Source organism: Salmo trutta, chromosome 14 (assembly GCF_901001165.1).
Source record: "Salmo trutta chromosome 14, fSalTru1.1, whole genome shotgun sequence".
In the NCBI taxonomy this organism is placed as follows: Eukaryota; Metazoa; Chordata; class Actinopteri; order Salmoniformes; family Salmonidae; genus Salmo; species Salmo trutta.
In genome coordinates, this window is record NC_042970.1 from 5630356 (window position 1) to 5654091 (window position 23736).

Below are 23736 nucleotides of genomic sequence, written 5' to 3' on the forward strand. Positions count from 1 at the left end.
TCTATGGTGGCACCTACCTCCTGGTATCTAGCGATGCCCCCGTTGACGGCAGCGTCAATGACCCCATTGAGACACATGGACAGCAGGTTGATGTTGCCATGGAGCTGCTTGTGTTGGTACTGGCTGATCAGGGTCCGCAGCTCATGGTTCTTGTTCTCCACCACGTAGATGGCATTCTCCAGAGGACTCACCTCCACCTAGACAACACACACAACAGAAGTACTGTAACAGGACCTGAGGAGGAGGAAGAGGAAGAAGGCATTCTCCAAGGACTGACCACCTGGGCAACACAATGCAAGTAACTTGCATGTTATCAAATCAAATTGTATTTATGCGCCGAATGCAACAGAAATCCTTACTTACAAGCCCTTAACCAACAATGCAGCTCAAGTTCAAGTTAAGAAAATATTTACTAATTAAACTAAAGTAATAAAAATCAAATCAAAAGTAACACAATAAAGTGACAATAACAATAACGAGGCTATATACCGAGTCAATGTGTGGGGATACAGGTTAGTCGAGGTAATTTGTACATGTAGGTGGGGGTAAAGTTACTATTCAATAAACAGCGAGCAGCAGCAGTGTAAAAACAAAGGGGGGGGGGGGGGGGGGGGGGGGGGGGGGGGGGGGGGGGTCAATGTAAATAGTCCTGGTGGCCATTTGATTAATTGTTCAGCAGTCTCATGACTTGGGGGTAGAAGCTGTTAAGGAGCCCTTTTTGGTCCTAGACTTGGTGCTCCGGTACCGCTTGCCGTGCGGTAGCAGAGAGAACAGTCCATGACTTCGATGACTGGAGTCTTTGACCATTTTTAAAGCCTAGTATATAGGACCTGGATGGCAGGAAGCTTGGCCCCAGTGATGTACTGGGCCGTACGCACTACCCTCTGTAGTGCCTTACGGTCAAATGCCGAGCAGTTGCCATACCAGGCGGTGATGCAACCGGTCAGGATGCTCTCGGTGGTGCAGCTGTAGAACTTTTTGAGGATCTGGAGACCCATGCCAAATCTTTTCAGTCTCCTGAGGGGGAAAAGGTGTTGTCGTGCCCTCTTCACGACTGTCTTGGTGTGTTTGGACCATGATAGTTTGTTGGTGATGTGGACACCAAGGACCTTGAAACTCTTGACCCGCTCCACTACAGCCCCGTCGACGTTAATGGGGGCCTGTTTGGCCCTCCTTTTCCTGTAGTCCACAATCAGCTCCTTTGTCTTGCTCACATTGAGGGAGAGGTTGTTTTCCTGGCACCACACTGCCAGGTCTCTGACCTCCCTATAGGCCTACCACTGTTGTGTCATCAGCAAACTTAATGATGGTGATGGAGTCGCGTTTTGACCACGTAGTCGTGGGTGAACAGGGAGTACACCCCTGAGGGGCCCACATGTTGAGGATCAGCGTGGTGGATGTGTTGTTACCTACCCTCACCGTCTGGGGGCGGCCCATCAGGAAGTCCAGGATCCAGTTGCAGAGGGAGGTGTTTAGTCCCAGGGTCCTTAGTGATGAGCTTTGTGGGCAATATGGTGTTGAACGCTGAGCTGTAGTCAATGAATGTTCCTTTTGTCCAGGTGGGAAAGGGCAGTGTGGAGTGTGATTGAGATTGCGTCATCTGTGGATCTGTTGGGACGGTATGCCAATTGGAGAGGGTCTAGGGTTTCCGGCATGATGGTGTTAATGTGAGCCATGAACAGCCTTTCAAAATACTTCAGGGCTACTGACGTGAGTGCTTTGGGGCGGTAATCATTTAGGCAGGTTACCTTCACATTCTTGGGTACAGGGACTAATAGTGGTCTGCTTGAAACATGTAGGTATTACAGACTCAGTCAGGGAGAGGTTGAAAATGTCAGTGAAGACACTTGACAGTTGGTCCGCACATACTCTGAGTACACGTCCTGGTAATCCGTTTGGCCCTGCGGCTTTGTGAATGTTGACCTGCACTCTACCACCGAGCACCGCACTCTACCACCGAGCACCGCACTCTACCACCGTACTCTACCACCGAGCACCGTACTCTACCACCGAGCACCATACTCTACCACCGTACTCTACCACCGAGCACCGCACTCTACCACCGAGCACCGCACTCTACCACCGAGCACCGCACTCTACCACCGAGCACCGCACTCTACCACCGAGCACCGTACTCTACCACCGAGCACCATACTCTACCACCGAGCACCATACTCTACCACCGAGCACCATACTCTACCACCGAGCACCGCACTCTACCACCGAGCACCATACTCTACCACCGAGCACCATACTCTACCACCGTACTCTACCACCGTACTCTACCACCGTACTCTACCACCGTACTCTACCACCGAGCACCGTACTCTCCCACCGAGCACCGTACTCTCCCACCGAGCACCGTACTCTCCCACCGAACACCGTACTCTACCACCGAGCACCGTACTCTACCACCGTACTCTACCACCGAGCACCGTACTCTACCACCGAGCACCGTATTCTACCACCGAGCACCGTACTCTACCACCGTACTCTACCACCGAGCACCGTACTCTCCCACCGAGCACCGTACTCTCCCACCGAGCACCGTACTCTCCCACCGAGCACCGAACTCTACCACCGAGCACCGAACTCTACCACCGAGCACCGCACTCTACCACCGTACTCTACCACCGAGCACCGTACTCTACCACCGTACTCTACCACCGTACTCTACCACCGTACTCTACCACCGTACTCTACCACCGAGCACCGCAACTCTACCACCGAGCACCGTACTCTACCACCGTACTCTACCACCGAGCACCGTACTCTACCACCGAGCACCGTACTCTACCACCGAGCACCGTACTCTACCACCGAGCACCGTACTCTACCACCGAGCACCGTACTCTACCACCGTACTCTACCACCGTACTCTACCACCGTACTCTACCACCGTACTCTACCACCGTACTCTACCACCGAGCACCGTACTCTACCACCGTACTCTACCACCGAGCACCGTACTCTACCACCGAGCACCGTATTCTACCACCGAGCACCGTACTCTACCACCGTACTCTACCACCGAGCACCGTACTCTCCCACCGAGCACCGTACTCTCCCACCGAGCACCGTACTCTCCCACCGAGCACCGTACTCTACCACCGTACTCTACCACCGTACTCTACCACCGTACTCTACCACCGTACTCTACCACCGAGCACCGTATTCTACCACCGAGCACCGTACTCTACCACCGTACTCTACCACCGAGCACCGTACTCTCCCACCGAGCACCGTACTCTCCCACCGAGCACCGTACTCTCCCACCGAGCACCGTACTCTCCCACCGAGCACCGTACTCTCCTACCGAGCACCGTACTCTCCCACCGAGCACCGAACTCTACCACCGAGCACCGAACTCTACCACCGTACTCTACCACCGAGCACCGCACTCTACCACCGTACTCTACCACCGAGCACCGCACTCTACCACCGTACTCTACCACCGTACTCTACCACCGTACTCTACCACCGAGCACCGCGCTCTACCACCGCACTCTACCACCGAGCACCGCACTCTACCACCGTACTCTACCACCGAGCACCGTACTCTACCACCGTACTCTACCACCGAGCACCGTACTCTACCACCGTACTCTACCACCGAGCACCGTACTCTACCACCGAGCACCGTACTCTACCACCGAGCACCGTACTCTACCACCGAGCACCGTACTCTACCACCGAGCACCGTACTCTACCACTGAGCACCACCACCGTACTCTACCACCGTACTCTACCACCGTACTCTACCACCGCACTCTACCACCGCACTCTACCACCGAGCACCATACTCTACCACCGAGCACCACCACCGTACTCTACCACCGTACTCTACCACCGTACTCTACCACCGTACTCTACCACCGCACTCTACCACCGAGCACCGTACTCTACCACCGAGCACCGTACTCTACCACCGAGCACCGTACTCTACCACCGTACTCTACCACCGAGCACCGTACTCTACCACCGAGCACCGCACTCTACCACCGAGCACCGTACTCTACCACCGTACTCTACCACCGCACTCTACCACCGAGCACCGTACTCTACCACCGTACTCTACCACCGAGCACCGCACTCTACCACCGTACTCTACCACCGAGCACCGCACTCTACCACCGTACTCTACCACCGAGCACCGCACTCTACCACCGAGCACCGTACTCTACCACCGCACTCTACCACCGAGCACCACCACCGCACTCTACCACCGTACTCTACCACCGAGCACCGTACTCTACCACCGAGCACCGCACTCTACCACCGAGCACCATACTCTACCACCGAGCACTGTATTCTACCACCGAGCACCGTACTCTACCACCATACTCTACCACCGAGCACCGTACTCTACCACCGAGCACCGTACTCTACCACCGAGCACCGTACTCTACCACCGAGCACCGTACTCTACCACCGAGCACTGTATTCTACCACCGAGCACCGTACTCTACCACCGTACTCTACCACCGTACTCTACCACCGTACTCTACCACCGTACTCTACCACCGAGCACCGTACTCTACCACCGAGCACTGTATTCTACCACCGAGCACCGTACTCTACCACCGTACTCTACCACCGAGCACCGTACTCTCCCACCGAGCACCGTACTCTCCCACCGAGCACCGTACTCTCCCACCGAGCACCGTACTCTCCCACCGAGCACCGTACTCTACCACCGTACTCTACCACCGAGCACCGAACTCTACCACCGAGCACCGCACTCTACCACCGAGCACCGTACTCTACCACCGTACTCTACCACTGAGCACCACCACCGTACTCTACCACCGTACTCTACCACCGCACTCTACCACCGCACTCTACCACCGAGCACCGTACTCTACCACCGCACTCTACCACCGAGCACCGTACTCTACCACCGTACTCTACCACCGAGCACCGCACTCTACCACCGTACTCTACCACCGAGCACCGCACTCTACCACCGAGCACCGTACTCTACCACCGCACTCTACCACCGAGCACCGTACTCTACCACCGAGCACCGTACTCTACCACCGTACTCTACCACCGAGCACCGCACTCTACCACCGAGCACCGCACTCTACCACCGAGCACCGTACTCTACCACCGAGCACCGTACTCTACCACCGAGCACCGTACTCTACCACCGAGCACCGTACTCTACCACCGAGCACCGTACTCTACCACCGAGCACCGTACTCTACCACCGAGCACCGTACTCTACCACCGAGCACCGCACTCTACCACCGAGCACCGCACTCTACCACCGAGCACCGTACTCTACCACCGAGCACCGCACTCTACCACCGAGCACCGCACTCTACCACCGAGCACCATACTCTACCACCGAGCACCGTACTCTACCACCGAGCACCGTACTCTACCACCGCACTCTACCACCGCACTCTACCACCGAGCACCGTACTCTACCACCGAGCACCGTACTCTACCACCGTACTCTACCACCGAGCACCGTACTCTACCACCGAGCACCGTACTCTACCACCGAGCACCGTACTCTACCACCGAGCACCGTACTCTACCACTGAGCACCACCACCGTACTCTACCACCGTACTCTACCACCGCACTCTACCACCGCACTCTACCACCGAGCACCGTACTCTACCACCGTACTCTACCACCGTACTCTACCACCGTACTCTACCACCGTACTCTACCACCGTACTCTACCACCGCGCTCTACCACCGAGCACCGCGCTCTACCACCGAGCACCGCGCTCTACCACCGAGCACCGCACTCTACCACCGAGCACCATACTCTACCACCGAGCACCATACTCTACCACCGAGCACCATACTCTACCACCGAGCACCATACTCTACCACCGAGCACCATACTCTACCACCGAGCACCATACTCTACCACCGAGCACCATACTCTACCACCGAGCACCATACTCTACCACCGAGCACCATACTCTACCACCGAGCACCATACTCTACCACCGAGCACCATACTCTACCAACTGATCTACAGAGGAGTATCATTGTCACAGGTATGTAGTGTCACTCACCAGCTCTCTCTTGTCCACCTCAAACCAGCGAGAGATACCAGGAAGAGGAAGTGTGAGGATCAGCGTAGTCCTCTCGATCCACAAGCTCTTGAACTCGTTCTCTCTGTCTTTGGATCCTTTGTGGAAAGGCCGGTCGTAGCGAAAGCGGCGCACGTTGTTGACGCGGTAGAAGCTCTTGATGCGGTCTGGAACGCGGTCCATTTGGAGAATTTGGACATTCTCCGGTACCGGCGTCACCGCATAGATCTGCAGGTCTGAGAGGTACCGCGTCAAGGAAAAGATGCCTGGGTGGGAGTGTGTTTTCCATTTGGCACACACACACACACACGAGAGAGCAAGTATGATGCAATCACTCATCCACACACACATACATATACACAGAGTGTACAAAACATTAAGAACACCTGCTCTTTCCATGACATAGACTGACCAGGTGAATCCAGGTGAAACCTATGATTGCTTATTGATGTCACTTGTTAAATCCACTTCAATCAGTGTAGAAGGGGAGGAGACAGGTTAAAGGAGGATTTTTAAGCCTTGAGACAATTGAGACATGGATTGTGTATGTGTGCCATTCAGAGGGTGAATGAGCAAGACAAATGCCTTTGAATGGTAGTAGGTGCCAGGCGCAACGGTTAGTGTCAAGAACTGCAACGCCGCTGGGTTTTTCACGCTTCATAAAAGTTTCCCGTGTGTATCAAGAAGGGTCCACCACCCAAAGGACATCCAGCCAACTTGACACAACTGTGGGAATCATTGGAGTCAACTTGGGCCAGCATCCCTGGGGAATGTTTTTAACACCTTGTAGAGTTCTTGCCTCGACGAATTGAGGCTGTTCTGAGGACAAAAAGGGGGGTGCGTCTCAATATTAGGAAGGTGTTCCTCAGTACACACACACACACACACACACACACACTACAGTTTCCATTCTCACTTTATTTCAGAAGGATACACTGGGCGTCACACTGTAAGATGGCCTCGTCTGGTTGATTAGGGTGCTGCATGGCAATGGCTTGTGGGAATTCTCCCAGCATCCTTTGCTGGAAGGCTTCAAGCCGTTCGTAGTCATGACCGCGGCAGACAAACTCCTTGTTCTAGTGGCACAACATGGAGTAAGTAAGAACCAGAATATTCAAAAGTATAAGGACATTGATTGTGTCTCAATTGACACCCTATTCCTTATGCGGCTCTGGTCAGAAATGGTGCACTATCTAGGGTAGGGAATAGGCTGTCATTTGGGATGCGGCCCATACAGTTGGATTGACTCACTCTGAGGAAGAAAGGGAACTTGCGTCCGTAGAATCCCACCCTGAAGAACTCTGGCTCGAGACGCTGCTGCTCCATGATGCTGTCATAGTAAGCAGCTTCCATTTTCTGACAAAACACAATCATTATGGTCTACAAATAAATAAAAATAATGTTGTGCAATTCTCCCATTCACATCAATGGGTATATTTAGGTGAAAAGCTTGGTAACTCAAGTTAGGTTGCGACCTTAACCTTTCTAAATCAATCAATCAATCAATCAATCAATCAATCAATCAATAAAATGTATTTATAAAGCCTGTTTTTACATCAGCAGATGTTACAATGTGCTGTACAGAAACCCAGCCATAAAACCCCACAATCTGCAGCGACTACGACGACGACATCTCCTCACCCTTATCCAGCTGAGGCTTTGGTAGTCGTATAATGTCTCATACTGGAAAGCCAGCTCTCTGCACAATGGTACCCCGTATTCCCAGCACTGGAGAAACACACAGAGCGAAATAAACAAATCACAGGGTTAAAAATGGATCAGTCATTTGTTGCTTTTCAATTAGGGACAAATATACTGCTATTCATGGGTTGCACGTTGTGTCACAATATCGTTATGAAGATTCTCTTTAAGCACTGTTGGGTTCTACTCAATTGACGCTGATGAAGATGTCATCAAAATTACATTATAGTGGCTCGGAAACACGACGACATTTCAAAATGAGGCATATAATTAGTAGGTAAACCTTTTGTCATCATTGTGGTGCTCCCGAGTGGCGCAGCGGTCTAAGGCACTGCATCTCAATGCAAGAGGTGTCAATACAGACACCCTGGTTCAAATCCAGGCTGTATCACAACCGGCTGTGATTGGGGGAGTCCCGTTGGGGGAGTCCCGGCGCACGATTGGCCCAGCCGTCGTCCGGGTCTGGCTGGTGTAGGCCGTCATTGTAAATAAGAATTTGTTCTTAACTGACTTACCTAGTTAAATAAAAAGGTAAACATATATAATAATTGTGATTTCACAAGCTGTTGGGGTGATTCAAAAGGGTGCTATGAAAGTAATGTCAAAACGTAGTTTCCGCTGCCCTACGTCATTATAAATTACATAGAACGAATCACTAGATTGTTCTCGACAACATTATAACCTTAATAGTGTTAATGAAATAAGGGGTGATTGTTGGTAGTTTAGACTGCGCAAATCTTGGTTGTATCTCTTCCATATTTGGTGTTGTGGGGTGGTACCATTTGGAGGTGTTTCCGTTGGCTGGACCAAACAAAATCAACTTGATACCTTTGTAATTTTCACATCCAAATCCTTGGCTAAGCGTCGACTTTTATTTCATTCAAGAAACTCATGCCTGTTCCACAGATACTGCGTTTTGGAAGTGTCAATGGGGGAATGATATTTGGTACTAAATCGGTCAGCAGGTGTCGCTATTTTAAAAGGGAACTTTAAGGGTCATGTATTGAGTCATGAAGCAGATAATACAGGGAGATGGATTATACTATTGGTAGATGTCAACCACGTTCAATTCATTGTTGTAAATACTTATGCTGCCAATAACAAGTCAAGTAACTGTATTTTATTTAGAGACATCGAGAGGAAACTAAGAGAAATGATGTCTAAATTCCCATTGGCCAAAGTAATATGGGGTGGAGATTTGAATACATGATAATCTAGATAGATGGCCTCCTAAGGATAGCAATTCTGTTTGTGAGATAAGGAATATATGTCTAAGGTTAGGTGTTCTAGATATTTGGAGACATAAGAATCCGGATAAAATTATGTTTACATGGAGTACCAAAGATTTATCTATACAATCCCGTATTGATTTCTGGCTGATATCTGAAGATATGGCTGACAATGTTGATACAGTCTTGATTGAACCATCGATTTTAACAGACCACAAAGGGATCTCAATAAAGATAAATATGCATGGTTTGTCAACAAAAAAAAGTTTGTAAAAGTTACTGGAAAATTGAATAAGACTTTACTAGAGAATTAAGTATTTAAGAAGGCAGTAGAAGGAATTATTTATAAATACTGGAATTGTGCCAGTGTTATGAATACGTTTAGAAGTTACTGGGAGCTTATGAAATTTGATAAGGCTTTTGGCTATTTCAATGGGGAAAGAAATTGCTCGTGCCAAGAGAGAGAAAGAATATAACATCTTAAAGGGAATAATGGATTATACTAAAAAAACTGAACTAATTAATCAGGAATTACTGAAGCTATCATCATTACAAATGCAGTTAGACTGTATCTACGAGGAAAAGGCCCGCGGAGCGTTTGTAAGATCAAGACGAAAATGGATGGAAGAGGGAGAGAAAAACACAAAATATTTCTATAATTTAGAAAAAAGGGCAGGCGAAAAGACTTCCATATGTAAATTAATGATCAATAATACTCCCAATGAAAATCCAAAAGAAATCTCTCGGCATGTTGCCCAGTTTAATCAGAATCTGTATACATCAGCCCAACGTCCAATATGGGTATTTTCTTAGATAATGTAGCAAACATTGCTAAGATAGATAGATAATAATTTCAGGGATTTTTTTGTGATGAGTTATCTGAAATTGAGATAAAAGACTGTATTAAAAGCTTTGTCCCCTGGAAATTATGGTTTAATAAGTGAGTTTTATAAAGCATTCAATTCCATCAATTGATTTCATTCTTGCTATGTTCCAAGAATCAATAGAAAAGGGGAGTTACTGGCTTCCGTAAAGCAAGGTGTAATTACTTTGATCCCCAAACCTAATAAGAATAGTCTTTATATAGACAACTGGAGACCCATTAGCCTGTTGAATAATGATGGGAAATGATTTGCCCTTGTATTTGCTAAGAGGTTGAAACAAGGCTTGCATCATATAATTGATGAAGAACAATCTGGTTTTATGCACGGTCGACACATTAGTAATAACGTCAAGTTGATCTTAGATATGATTGACTATAATAACCTCATCTTTGATGATAGTTTTCTTATGTTTGATGATTTTTAGGAGTGAATTAAACTTCAAATCAAAGTTTATTTGTCACGTGCGCCAAATACAACAGTAAAATGTTTACTTACAGGCTCTAACCAATAGTGCAAAAAAGGTATTAGATGAACAATAGGTAGGTAAAGAAATAAAACAACAGCAAAAAGACAAGTTATATACAGTAGAGAGGCTATATACAGTAGCGAGGCTATATACAGTAGTAAGGCTATAAAAGTAGCGAGGCTACATACAGACACCGGTTAGTCAGACTGATTGAGGTAGTATGTACATGTAGACATGGTCAAAGTGACTGTGCATATATGATAAACAGAGAGTAGCAGTAGCGTAAAAGAGGGGTTGGCTGGTGGTGGGACACAATGCAGATAGCCCGGTTAGCCAACGTGCGGGAGCACTGGTTGGTCGGGTCAATTGAGGTAGTATGTACATGAATGTATAGTTAAAGTGACTGTGCATATAAGATAAACAGAGAGTAGCAGCAGCGTAAAAGAGGGGTTGGCGGGTGGTGGGTGGGACACAATGCAAATATTCTGGGTAGCCATTTGATTACCTGTTCAGGAGTCTTATGGCTTGGGGGTAAAAACTGTTCAGAAGCCTTTTTGTTCTAGACTTGGCACTCCGGTACCGCTTGCCACACGGTAGTAGAGAGAACAGTCTATGACTGGGGTGGCTGGGGTCTTTGACAGCCCCATTATTGAGAAAACAAAGAAGAAATTTAACCTCTGGTTGCTGAGAGACATTTAGTTATTCGGTCAGGTTTTATTATCCAAATCTGAAGGGATATCCAGATCGGTTTATGTCTCGTTATCACTTGAATTACCCCCTAAAATTGTAAAGGACTTAGATTCTTTATAATTTTATTTGGAGGAACAAGCCTCACTATCTATGGAAAGATATTCTCACTAATACCCAAGAACAAGGAGTTCTTGAGATTTTAGATTTCAATACTCTAAATAATACTTTTAAAATAAATTGGATTCTGAAGTATGTTAAGAACCAGAACAGTATTTGGAATGTCTTCCCTAAGTGTTTATTTGGTGGTTTAGAATTTTTGCTTCGATGTAATTTTGATGTTGATAAAATCTCAGTAAAATTGGCCCAATTCCATAAGCAGGCAATTTTAGCTTGGATGTTAGCGTATAAACATTTTTTTCCCCCCCCTCACAGATACTTTCTATGGAACAACAAAGATATACAATTTAAAAATAAGTCTCTTTTTTTTTGTAACTGGTTTGAGAATAAAAATATTTTGGTTGGTTGGTCAGTTACTGAATGAGGATAGATATCTACTCTCATATGGGGAATTTCTTGATAAGTTAAAAATTCCAATAACCCGGAAAGAATATGCAATTGTTTATGATGCGATTCCAAGAGGGGTTGTATCTTTTTTTAAATTCCTCTGTGGTTGATGTAAGTAACATAGATTTACATGAAAATATATTCATTGGCAATATTAACATCAAAGATAAATGTAGTAATAAACAGATTAGGAATATTGTTTTTGATATTACAATTCCCTCAGCAAGATTATTTTGGTCAAATATCTGTGGTGATATACAATGGGGGAAAGCATGGAAAATTGCTAACAAATATTGTATCAGTAACAAGGTAAAGTTTCATTTAAAATGTTACATAGAATTTATCCTGTGAAACATGTTTTGGGAAGATTCAAGCTGAATATTGACTATAAATGTGATTTCTGTGGAATGGAGACGGAGACCATTTTTTCATTTGTTTTTTTTGCCCGTATTTATAGTATATTTTTTGGGATTGACATACAGAATTTTGTTACAAAAAAAATATGACCGGTTGTACTATTTAATGGTTTTGATATAATGATTTATTTCAGAAATTCTGGCATTGATAAAGATGTAGTATATTTAATTCAACTGCTAATAATACTAGGTACATTTCATATTCACAAATGCAAATGGTCTAATTCAAAACCTTACTTTTTTCACTTTATAAATGAATTTAAAACAATATGGCAATACTTTAACTAAAACGAAAAACAAAAAGGCAATTCAAACTTGTATTATTAATGAATATGATTTGTTTGTTTAGGATTCCTGGCAATTTATAATAGTTTGTATGTATGCTTGTTTGCATGTGACTATTCCTCTTTTGTTTGTTAATATTTGTTAATACAATTATTATTATTTTTTTTATAATAAAAAAATAAATAATAAAAGTCATTGCCTATATTGGTGATCAATTTACTTTGAGAGGGGCCGTTTCTATGGTGATTTAAAGGGAAAGACTTGAAATGAATGAAAACAGGAACAGTTTCTGTTAGCTAGCTAAAGCTATACTTAGCTTTGTAAATACATATATATTTAGTCCCTATTTATTTTTGTTTTCAGTGGATTTCATTTAGAAAAAGCCCATGTTTTCACTCACGAACCTACCGCCACTAGTTAGCCTGTCAGTTGACGCGTGAAGTTAGCGTCGTTCTGCTGCGGAGCAGCGTCGCGGAGTTCTGTTGAGCAGCGACCGCATGTTGATGACGTTCCATTCACTCTAAACACAGCTACATTCTCACAGTAAATCTTTTGTAACATTTGAACCCTATATGATAGAGACATGGGGGTTGGACTATTGTTTGTCTGACACAATGCTCTATTAAATGGACATATAAACCTTGAATGAATTAATAATTTTATGGGTGAACACACTAGATTATGAGAAACGATTGATGACAGTTGATTTCCATTGTGTTCTCCCACCTACAATGCCCTTGTTGGAGTAGTGGATGAACTTGCAGCGTTTTCCTGTATATGTTCCACTTACCTTTCCCTTGTTGAAGTAGTGGATGACCTTGCGACTGAGGCCTTCTTTGCGATGCCACTCGCTCTGGGCTGGGTAGTGTAGGAACTCCCTTAGAGGCCTCTCTTCCCAATGCAGTAGCTCCCAGTACAGCAGCAGGGTGAACGCAGCCTCTGTAGAGTAACGTATAGACAAACATATCGTTTATATACGTCACTAGGAACAACATATAGCCGGGTAGTGCAGGAACTCCCTCAGTGCAGTAGTACAACAGCAGGGTAAATGGAGAGTTACATACTACATATAGTTTATACAGTACTTCATTGGGAACAACAGCTCCAAGTCTAGCAGCAGAGTGAATACAGCCTCTGCAGAACTATAGAAATAGAGTTACTAGATATTCCCTTTCAAGCTATGTGTGGATATGCAGCCATAGTGACTGTACTCACGGTGAATAAAGCATTTAAATTTTTCATATTTATTTATTGAACATTTATTTAACTAGACAAGTCAGTTAAGAACACATTCTTATTTACAAGCATGGCAATGTTAAAAGTGCATGCTATTTCAGAGATATTAGCTAGTACTAATGTTGCAAAGGGAAGGTATATTACTGTAAACTTTTTAAGTTTACCAGTAAACTACCAGAATTTTCTGGTATCTTTAAAGGATTTTATGTAATCTATCACAAGACATCTAGTGGTTATTTTTGGGTACTTCAGATTATCACTGGTGTCTGTAATTATCTCTGGCACTTTGTTTGGCCTTATCACACTTAAAATGTATGAAATAAGATAATTTTAAAATAGAAAATGGAATAGCAAAGCTGTAAAACAGCATCCTGAATACAAACCATCAACTTAGTGAATGCCATTGGTGTTTAATATGAGGGTTTCAGCTTGAAATATCCTTTATAAAGTATATATATATATATATTTATTTTATTTTTTTACAAACTTTTATACATTTCACTATGTCAACATGTATTTGTTGTCAATGTTTCGGTTGTGAGGCCGGTTGGACGTACTGTCAAATTCTCTCAAACGACATTGGAGGCGGTTTATGGTAGAGAAATGAACATTGAATTCTCTGGCAACAGCTCTGGTGGACAATTCCTGCAGTCATCATCCCAATTGCACGTTCCCTCAAAACTTGAGACATCTGTAGCATTGTGTCACATCCTGACCAGCAGAGGGAGGTATTGTATCAGTTGTGGTCAGGATGTGGCAGGTTGTTGGTATGTTAAGGGTTTGTGTGGGGGATGGGACTCCCAATTGAAGGCAGGTGTGTTGAGTTGCCTTTGATTGGGAGTCCTATATAGAAGGGTGTGTTTTTCTTTGGGATTGTGGGTAGTTGTTTGTGTGCACTGCGCTTGTTTTAGCCTGCCACACTGTTGCCGTTGTGAGTATTGTTTTTTGGGTTTTCCAGTGGATACTTTACTTGTTTTTTATCAATAAACACGAGTATCCACATTCCCGCTGCGCCTTGGTCCATTCTTGAAGACTGCTGTGACAGAACTACCCCAAAGGACCAAGCAGCGGAAGAGGAGGGAGCAGCGCCAGGAGGAACGAAAGGAATGGACTTGGCAGGATGAAAGACGATTCTGGGAGGACAAACTAAGGGAGCTTAGGGAACCCGAGAGGCACCCCCAATAATTTTTTTTGGGGGGGCACACGGGTAGCTTGGCCAGGCCAAGGAAGAGCCGTAAGCCAGCTACCCGTGATTACAGGGAGGTGCGTATGAGGTGGAGGGCGCCATGTTACGCTGTGGTACGCACCATCTCGCCTATACGGACGCACAGCCCAGTTCGCCCAGTACCAGCGCCCCGCAGGTGCCAGGGCAAGGTGAGCATCGAGCCGGAAGGAGTGATGCCAACCCTGCACTCAAGACCGCCAGTGCGCCCTTTCGGTCCGGTGTTTCCCGCTAGACGCACTAGCATGGAGGTGCGTATCTCCAGGCTGGCACGTCCAGTACCAGCCCCACGCATCAGGCATCTAGGATGTCAGCCCAGCCTCGCCAGTCATGAGTCGCCAGAGCCGCCCGCCAGTCATGAGTCGCCAGAGCCGCCCGCCAGTCAAGAGTCGCCAGAGCCGCCCGCCAGTCAAGAGTCTCCAGAGCCGCCCGCCAGTCATGAGTCGCCAGAGCCGCCCGCCAGTCATGAGTCGCCAGAGCCGCCCGCCAGTCATGAGTCGCCAGAGCCGCCCGCCAGTCATGAGTCGCCAGAGCCGCCCGCCAGTCATGAGTCGCCAGAGCCGCCCGCCAGTCATGAGTCGCCAGAGCCGCCCGCCAGTCATGAGTCGCCAGAGCCGCCCGCCAGTCATGAGCCGCCAGAGCCGCCCGCCAGTCATGAGTCGCCAGAGCCGCCTGCCAGTCATGAGCCGCCAGAGCCGCCCGCCAGTCATGAGTCGCCAGAGCCGCCCGCCAGTCATGAGTCGCCAGAGCCGCCTGCCAGTCATGAGCCGCCAGAGCCGCCCGCCAGTCATGAGCCGCCAGAGCGGCCCGACTGCCCGGAGCTGCCATATTTGTGTTAGGTGAATATATGAATAACTTTTAAAAAAATGTACTCAAGTATAAATCCCCCACATTTTCGATAGATTGACATAGATTTTCTGTTATTTACCAAAAGTACTGAAGATTCCGGTAACTTTGGTAAATTACAGGTAGCTTAGCAACCATAGCTAGTACACTCTTTCCCTTTGTGAGTGAATAGGTTTGTGTGTGAGTATTATACCTGTGTAGTTCTCAGCCTGAAGCTTGTGGATGTAGTATTACCTGTGTAGTTCTCAGCCTGAAGCTTGTGGATGTAGTATTACCTGTGTAGTTCTCAGCCTGAAGCTTGTGGATGTAGTATTACCTGTGTAGTTCTCAGCCTGAAGCTTGTGGATGTAGTATTACCTGTGTAGTTCTCAGCCTGAAGGTGCATGCCACACAGCTTGTGGATGTTGTATTACCTGTGTAGTTCTCAGCCTGAAGGTGCATGCCACACAGCTTGTGGATGTAGTATTACCTGTGTAGTTCTCAGCCTGCAGGTGCATGCCACACAGCTTGTGGATGTAGTATTACCTGTGTAGTTCTCAGCCTGAAGGTGCATGCCACACAGATTCTAGATGTAGTATTACCTGTGTAGTTCTCAGCCTGAAGGTGCATGCCACACAGCTTGTGGATGTAGTATTACCTGTGTAGTTCTCAGCCTGAAGGTGCATGCCACACAGCTTGTGGATGTAGTATTACCTGTGTAGTTCTCAGCCTGAAGGTGCATGCCACACAGCTTGTGGATGTAGTATTACCTGTGTAGTTCTCAGCCTGCAGGTGCATGCCACACAGCTTCTAGATGTAGTATTACCTGTGTAGTTCTCAGCCTGCAGGTGCATGTCACACAGCTTGTGGATGTAACGGATGTACATCTCCTCCTTGTTGATCTCTGACTTGTAGAAGTTCTAGGGACCAAACAGAAACACTATATTAAAAACAAGACAGACCCTTTACACCACTATCTCAGTGTGACAGGTTGTGGGTTGTCTTACCAGCAGGTTAACAGTCCAGCCAGAGTCTACAGTATCTTACCAGCAGGTTAACAGTACAGCCAGCAGGTTGACAGTACAGCCAGCAGGTTAACAGTACAGCCAGAGTCTACAGTATCCTACCAGCAGGTTGACAGTACAGCCAGCAGGTTGACAGTACAGCCAGCAGGTTGACAGTCCAGCCAGAGTCTACAGTATCTTACCAGCAGGTTGACAGTACAGCCAGAGTCTACAGTATCTTACCAGCAGGTTGACAGTACAGCCAGAGTCTACAGTATCCTACCGGCAGGTTAACAGTACAGCCAGAGTCTACAGTATCTTACCAGCAGGTTAACAGTACAGCCAGAGTCTACAGTATCCTACCAGCAGGTTAACAGTACAGCCAGAGTCTACAGTATCTTACCAGCAGGTTGACAGTACAGCCAGAGTCTACAGTATCCTACCAGCAGGTTAACAGTACAGCCAGAGTCTACAGTATCTTACCAGCAGGTTGACAGTACAGCCAATCTTCTTGTTCTCTGTCTCGTCTCCTTTCATGCAGTCCCTAAACAGAGAGAGGAACCGGTCCAGTTATTGATGAATAATAATGCATCTTATCTTCTGCCCTCCACAGTTACATAACAACAAGTGTGGACCTATCTAGTCTCACCTGTAGTCCAGCAGTCGTTCCATCAGCCGTGTGACAGAGGTGACGAAGGAGATCCCCGTCTCCCTCCAAGTCTCCTGCTCGATCTTCTCCAGCAGACTGGAAACAAGGAAACACGCAAACGCCTTAACAATCAATACCACCAAACGGCCTAGGTTTGAGTGATCACTGTGAGTACATCATTTGACAGGAGATAGAGAGGAGTTAGTGGCAGTAGTCCAATCAGAGCTGCGTTATCTTACCTGGGGTAAGGCCCAAAGAGCTGGGTTCTGATCCCACACGCAGCAGAAAGAGAGCCAAGCAAATACAGCGTTATCAAGGTAGGAGATAAAGAAACGGTTATGTGTTGGGTGTGTGTGTGTTTTGATGTGTGTGTGTTGGTGTTTGTTGGTGTGTGTGTGATGGTGTTGGTGTGTGTGGGTGTGTTTTGGTGTGTGTGTATTGTGGTGTGTGTGTGTGTGTGTGTGTGTGTGTGTGTGTGTGTGTGTGTGTTTTGATGTGTGTGTGTGTGTGTGTGTGTGTTTTGATGTGTGTGTGTTGGTGTTTGTTGTGGTGTGGGTGTGTTGTGGTGTGTGTATTGTGGTGTGTGTGTGTGTGTGTGTTTTGTGTATGTGTGTATTGTGGTGTGTGTGTGTATTGTGGTGTGTGTGTGTATTGTGGTGTGTGTGTGTATTGTGGTGTGTGTGTGTATTGTGGTGTGTGTGTGTATTGTGGTGTGTGTGTGTATTGTGGTGTGTGTGTGTATTGTGGTGTGTGTGTGTGTGTGTGTGTGTGTGTGTGTGTGTGTGTGTGTGTGTGTGTGTGTGTGTGTGTGTGTGTGTGTGTATTTTCCTCTACTTACAGCAGGCTGAAGAGTTCTCTGTAGTTCTCGTCTCCTTTCCCCTCAGACACCAGACTGTCCAGCTTGTCTATCAGCTCTGCCTCCACCTGAACAGAACAGTATAAATACACCACTGTTACACCTACCATAAAAGACAGGGTATAAGGAGAGAGAAGGCTACTTTAAATCTCACTCTCTAACGAAGGTCAAACCTGGTAAAAAAAAATATTTTTATCCCAGTCAATATGCCATAAATGCTCTGTAACGTCCATGACTGCGTGAAGAGTGTGGGTGAAAGAGGGCCCCCCTTTAACTTCTGTATATACATGTAGTTAGATCAAACCTACTGTAATATACATGTAGTTAGCTCAAACCTACTCTATATGTAGTTAGATCAAACCTACTGTAATATTAATGTAGTTAGATCAAACCTACTGTATATGTAGTTAGATCAAACCTACTGTAATATTAATGTAGTTAGATCAAACCTACTGTATATGTAGTTAGATCAAACCTACTGTATATACATGTAGTTAGATCAAACCTACTATATATGTAGTTAGATCAAACCTACTATATATGTAGTTAGATCAAACCTACTGTATATACATGTAGTTAGATCAAACCTACTGTATATACATGTAGTTAAATAATTAAATATGTGGAGGAATGCAACCCTGACCCATTCTTCCTCTGCTCCAATCCATCCTTGTGTGTGTGTGTGTGTGTGTGTGCGTGTGTGTGTGTGTGTGTGCGTGCGTGCGTGCGATCGCGTGTATGTGTGTGTGTGTGTGTGTGTGTGTGTGTGTGTGTGCGTGCGTGCGATCGCGTGTATGTGTGTGTGTGTGTGTGTGCGTGCACCTGTTTGAAGTTCCCGTTCTTCCTCTGCTCCCAGTCCATCATGTCGTGGAAGATCGGGATCATGATGTTCCTGACCTCCCCCTGAGGCACCAGGGTCACACCCAGGAACGGGCCAATCATACCTGGGATGAAGTGGATCTTGTTCTCACCTGGAGGAGGACAGGAAGAGGAGTCAGACTTTACATTAAATAACCCAAAACACTTCCTTTCAACCAGATACAATGAACAGCAGAAAATCACAAGGAGGGAAAAAAGGTTTTACAGAGAGAACAAGAAGAGCGTCACAGGATTTAAATCAACATTTGAATCAATTCAAAAGTGTGTCGGAAAAGCACTGGGAGAACATTAGATAGGAACTGCAACGTTGAAATACTCCTATCATCTGGTCAATATTGTTACGCGAAAACAGTTGGCTGCTCAAATGAAATGCGAAGTAGGGAAAGGAGGACACCTAGTCAGATGTACAACTGAATGCCTTCAACTGAAATGTGTCTCCACATTTAACCCAACACCTCTGAATCAGAGAGGTGCGGAGGGGAGGGCTGCCTTAACAACATCCACGACACCCGGGGAACAGTGGCAGAAAGACAGATTTTTACCTTGTGAGCTCGGGGATTCGATCCAGCAACCTTTCAGTTACTGGCCCAATGCTCTAACCACTAGGCTACCTGCCGCCCCTACGCTCTAACCACTAGGCTACCTGCCGCCCCTACGCTCTAACCACTAGGCTACCTGCCGTCCCTACGCTCTAACCACTAGGCTACCTGCCGTCCCTACGCTCTAACCACTAGGCTACCTGCCGCCCCTACGCTCTAACCACTAGGCTACCTGCCGCCCCTACGCTCTAACCACTAGGCTACCTGCCATCCCTACGCTCTAACCACTAGGCTACCTGCCATCCCTACGCTCTAACCACTAGGCTACCTGCCGCCCCTACGCTCTAACCACTAGGCTACCTGCCTCCCCCCTCTAACTACTAGGCTACCTGCCGCCCCTACCCTCTAACCACTAGGCTACCTGCCGCCCCTACCCTCTAACCACTAGGCTACCTGCCTCCCCCCTCTAACTACTAGGCTACCTGCCGCCCCTACCCTCTAACCACTAGGCTACCTGCCGCCCCTACCCTCTAACCACTAGGCTACCTGCCGCCCCTACCCTCTAACCACTAGGCTACCTGCCGCCCCAACGCTCTAACCACTAGGCTACCTGCCGCCCCTACGCTCTAACCACTAGGCTACCTGCCGCCTCTACGCTCTAACCACTAGCCTACCTGCCTTCCCTACGCTCTAACCACTAGGCTACCTGCCGCCCCTACGCTCTAACCACTAGGCTACCTGCCATCCCTACGCTCTAACCACTTGGCTACCTGCCGCCTCTCCACTCTAACCACTAGGCTACCTGCCCCCCCCTCTAACCACTAGGCTACCTGCCCCCCCCTCTAACCACTAGGCTACCTGCCCCCCCCTCTAACCACTAGGCTACCTGCCCCCCCCTCTAACCACTAGGCTACCTGCCCCCCCCTCTAACCACTAGGCTACCTGCCCCCCCCTCTAACCACTAGGCTACCTGCCTCCCCCCCCCTCTAACCACTAGGCTACCTGCCTCCCCCCCCCTCTAACCACTAGGCTACCTGCCTCCCCCCCCTCTAACCACTAGGCTACCTGCCCCCCCCCCCCCTCTAACCACTAGACTACCTGCCTCCCCCCCCCTCTAACCACTAGACTACCTGCCTCCCCCCTCTAACCACTAGGCTACCTGCCCCCCCCCCCCCCTCTAACCACTAGGCTACCTGCCCCCCCCCCCCTCTAACCACTAGGCTACCTGCCTCCCCCCCCCTCTAACCACTAGGCTACCTGCCCCCCCCCCCCTCTAACCACTAGGCTACCTGCCCCCCCCCCCCCTCTAACCACTAGGCTACCTGCCCCCCCCCTCTAACCACTAGGCTACCTGCCTCCCCCCTCTAACCACTAGGCTACCTGCCTCCCCCCTCTAACCACTAGGTTACCTGCCTCCCCCCCCCCTCTAACCACTAGACTACCTGCCTCCCCCCTCTAACCACTAGGCTACCTGCCTCCCCCCTCTAACCACTAGGTTACCTGCCTCCCCCCTCTAACCACTAGGCTACCTGCCCCCCCCCCCTCTAACCACTAGGCTACCTGCCCCCCCCCAATAACCACTAGGCTACCTGCCTCCCCCCTCTAACCACTAGGCTACCTGCCTCCCCCCTCTAACCACTAGGCTACCTGCCTCCCCCCTCTAACCACTAGGCTACCTGCCTCCCCCCTCTAACCACTAGGCTACCTGCCGCCTCTACACTCTAACCACTAGGCTACCTGCCGCCTCTACACTCTAACCACTAGGCTACCTGCCGCCCCTCCACTCTAACCACTAGGCTACCTGCCTCCCCCCCTCTAACCACTAGACTACCTGCCTCCCCTACACTCTAACCACTAGGCTACCTGCCCCCCCCCCTCTAACCACTAGGCTACCTGCCCCCCCCCCTCTAACCACTAGGCTACCTGCCTCCCCACTCTAACCACTAGGCTACCTGCCCCCCCCCCTCTAACCACTAGGCTACCTACCTCCTCTACACTCTAACCACTAGGCTACCTGCCGCCCCTCCACTCTAACCACTAGGCTACCTGCCTCCCCCCTCTAACCACTAGGCTACCTGCCCCCCCCCTCTAACCACTAGGCTACCTGCCGCCCCTCCACTCTAACCACTAGGCTACCTGCCGCCCCTCCACTCTAACCACTAGGCTACCTGCCCCCCCACTCTAACCACTAGGCTACCTGCCCCCCCACTCTAACCACTAGGCTACCTGCCCCCCCCCCCTCTAACCACTAGGCTACCTGCCCCCCCACTCTAACCACTAGGCTACCTGCCCCCCCCCCTCTAACCACTAGGCTACCTGCCCCCCCCCCTCTAACCACTAGACTACCTGCCTCCCCTACACTCTAACCACTAGGCTACCTGCCCCCCCCCTCTAACCACTAGACTACCTGCCCCCCCCCCCCCTCTAACCACTAGGCTACCTGCCCCCCCCCCCCTCTAACCACTAGGCTACCTGCCGCCCCCCTCTAACCACTAGGCTACCTGCCTCCCCCCCTCTAACCACTAGGCTACCTGCCCCCCCCCTCTAACCACTAGGCTACCTGCCCCCCCACTCTAACCACTAGGCTACCTGCCCCCCCCCTCTAACCACTAGGCTACCTGCCCCCCCACTCTAACCACTAGGCTACCTGCCCCCCCCCTCTAACCACTAGGCTACCTGCCCCCCCCCCCTCTAACCACTAGGCTACCTGCCCCCCCCCCCTCTAACCACTAGACTACCTGCCTCCCCTACACTCTAACCACTAGGCTACCTGCCCCCCCCCCTCTAACCACTAGGCTACCTGCCCCCCCCCCCTCTAACCACTAGGCTACCTGCCCCCCCCCCCCCCCCTCTAACCACTAGGCTACCTGCCGCCCCCCTCTAACCACTAGGCTACCTGCCTCCCCCCCTCTAACCACTAGGCTACCTGCCCCCCCCCTCTAACCACTAGGCTACCTGCCCCCCCCCCCCCCCCCTCTAACCACTAGGCTACCTGCCGCCCCCCTCTAACCACTAGGCTACCTGCCTCCCCCCCTCTAACCACTAGGCTACCTGCCCCCCCCCCCTCTAACCACTAGGCTACCCGCCTCCCCCCTCTAACCACTAGGCTACCTGCCTCCCCCCCTCTAACCACTAGGCTACCTGCCGCCCCCCTCTAACCACTAGGCTACCTGCCTCCCCCCCTCTAACCACTAGGCTACCTGCCCCCCCCCCCTCTAACCACTAGACTACCTGCCTCCCCCCTCTAACCACTAGACTACCTGCCTCCCCACTCTAACCACTAGACTACCTGCCTCCCCACTCTAACCACTAGGCTACCTGCCTCCCCCCTCTAACCACTAGACTACCTGCCTCCCCCCTCTAACCACTAGGCTACCTGAGTACCAAGAGAACATTCTGTATGTTTGGTGGGAGAGTGAACGTGAGAACGGACAAATGTGTACATGGGTGAGGATCCTACAGGACAGTACAGTAGGTCCTCTAAATGCTACGTTTAAAATGTAATGTTACATAGCACGATAAAGGGTGAGATAGAGAGCAACTCTCACCGAGTTTCTGCCACATGCTGAACAGCTCGTAGGCCATCATCGCCCTCATGTCACCATACCTAGAAACAAAACAACAGGTGGAGAATCACAGACAGAGATCTCTAGCTAGCTAAAGACTATTTGACATGTAGTGGATATTATATATGTTGGTATTCCCACAGTTAACAGATGAGGAAATGTACTGAAGACTGAAGAACATCATTCCTTGAAGATCACAGAATTATGATGATCAATTAATTACAGATGTCTACAGTGTGTGCTTCGAGTGTGAAGGGAATATCAGAAATGGTGCTTGCATATTTTAAACTGAAGCCTGGTACTCATTAGCTCTCCTTTGAAAGATACTGTGTGAGAAACAGGGAAGTGAACAAGGCAACGTGAGAAACAGGAAGTGAACAAGGCAACGTGAGAAACAGGAAGTGAACAAGGCAACATGAGAAACAGGAAGTGAACAAGGCAACGTGAGAAACAGGAAGTGAACAAGGCAACGTGAGAAACAGGGAAGTGAACAAGGCAACGTGAGAAACAGGGAAGTGAACAAGGCAACGTGAGAAACAGGAAGTGAACAAGGCAACGTGAGAAACAGGAAGTGAACAAGGCAACATGAGAAACAGGGAAGTGAACAAGGCAACATGTGAAACAGGGAAGGGAACAAGGCAACGTGAGAAACAGGAAGTGAGCA

The 23736-nt window shown here is 48.6% G+C and overlaps 1 protein-coding gene across 1 annotated transcript in view; it reads right to left on the minus strand.

The window, feature by feature from the left end:
• LOC115207174 (dedicator of cytokinesis protein 3-like) overlaps positions 1 to 23736 on the minus strand; it is a 225727-nt gene that overhangs the window by 30839 nt on the left and 171152 nt on the right. The window contains exons 22-34 of the mRNA XM_029774158.1: positions 23055 to 23113; positions 18911 to 19059; positions 18071 to 18156; positions 17472 to 17498; positions 17233 to 17328; positions 17067 to 17127; positions 16406 to 16499; positions 13087 to 13235; positions 7703 to 7789; positions 7313 to 7417; positions 6996 to 7137; positions 6044 to 6297; positions 18 to 197 (exon numbers count right to left, since the gene is read on the minus strand). Of these exons, the coding sequence (XP_029630018.1) occupies positions 18 to 197; positions 6044 to 6297; positions 6996 to 7137; positions 7313 to 7417; positions 7703 to 7789; positions 13087 to 13235; positions 16406 to 16499; positions 17067 to 17127; positions 17233 to 17328; positions 17472 to 17498; positions 18071 to 18156; positions 18911 to 19059; positions 23055 to 23113 (1489 nt within the window). The remainder of the gene's footprint in view (positions 1 to 17; positions 198 to 6043; positions 6298 to 6995; positions 7138 to 7312; positions 7418 to 7702; positions 7790 to 13086; positions 13236 to 16405; positions 16500 to 17066; positions 17128 to 17232; positions 17329 to 17471; positions 17499 to 18070; positions 18157 to 18910; positions 19060 to 23054; positions 23114 to 23736) is intronic.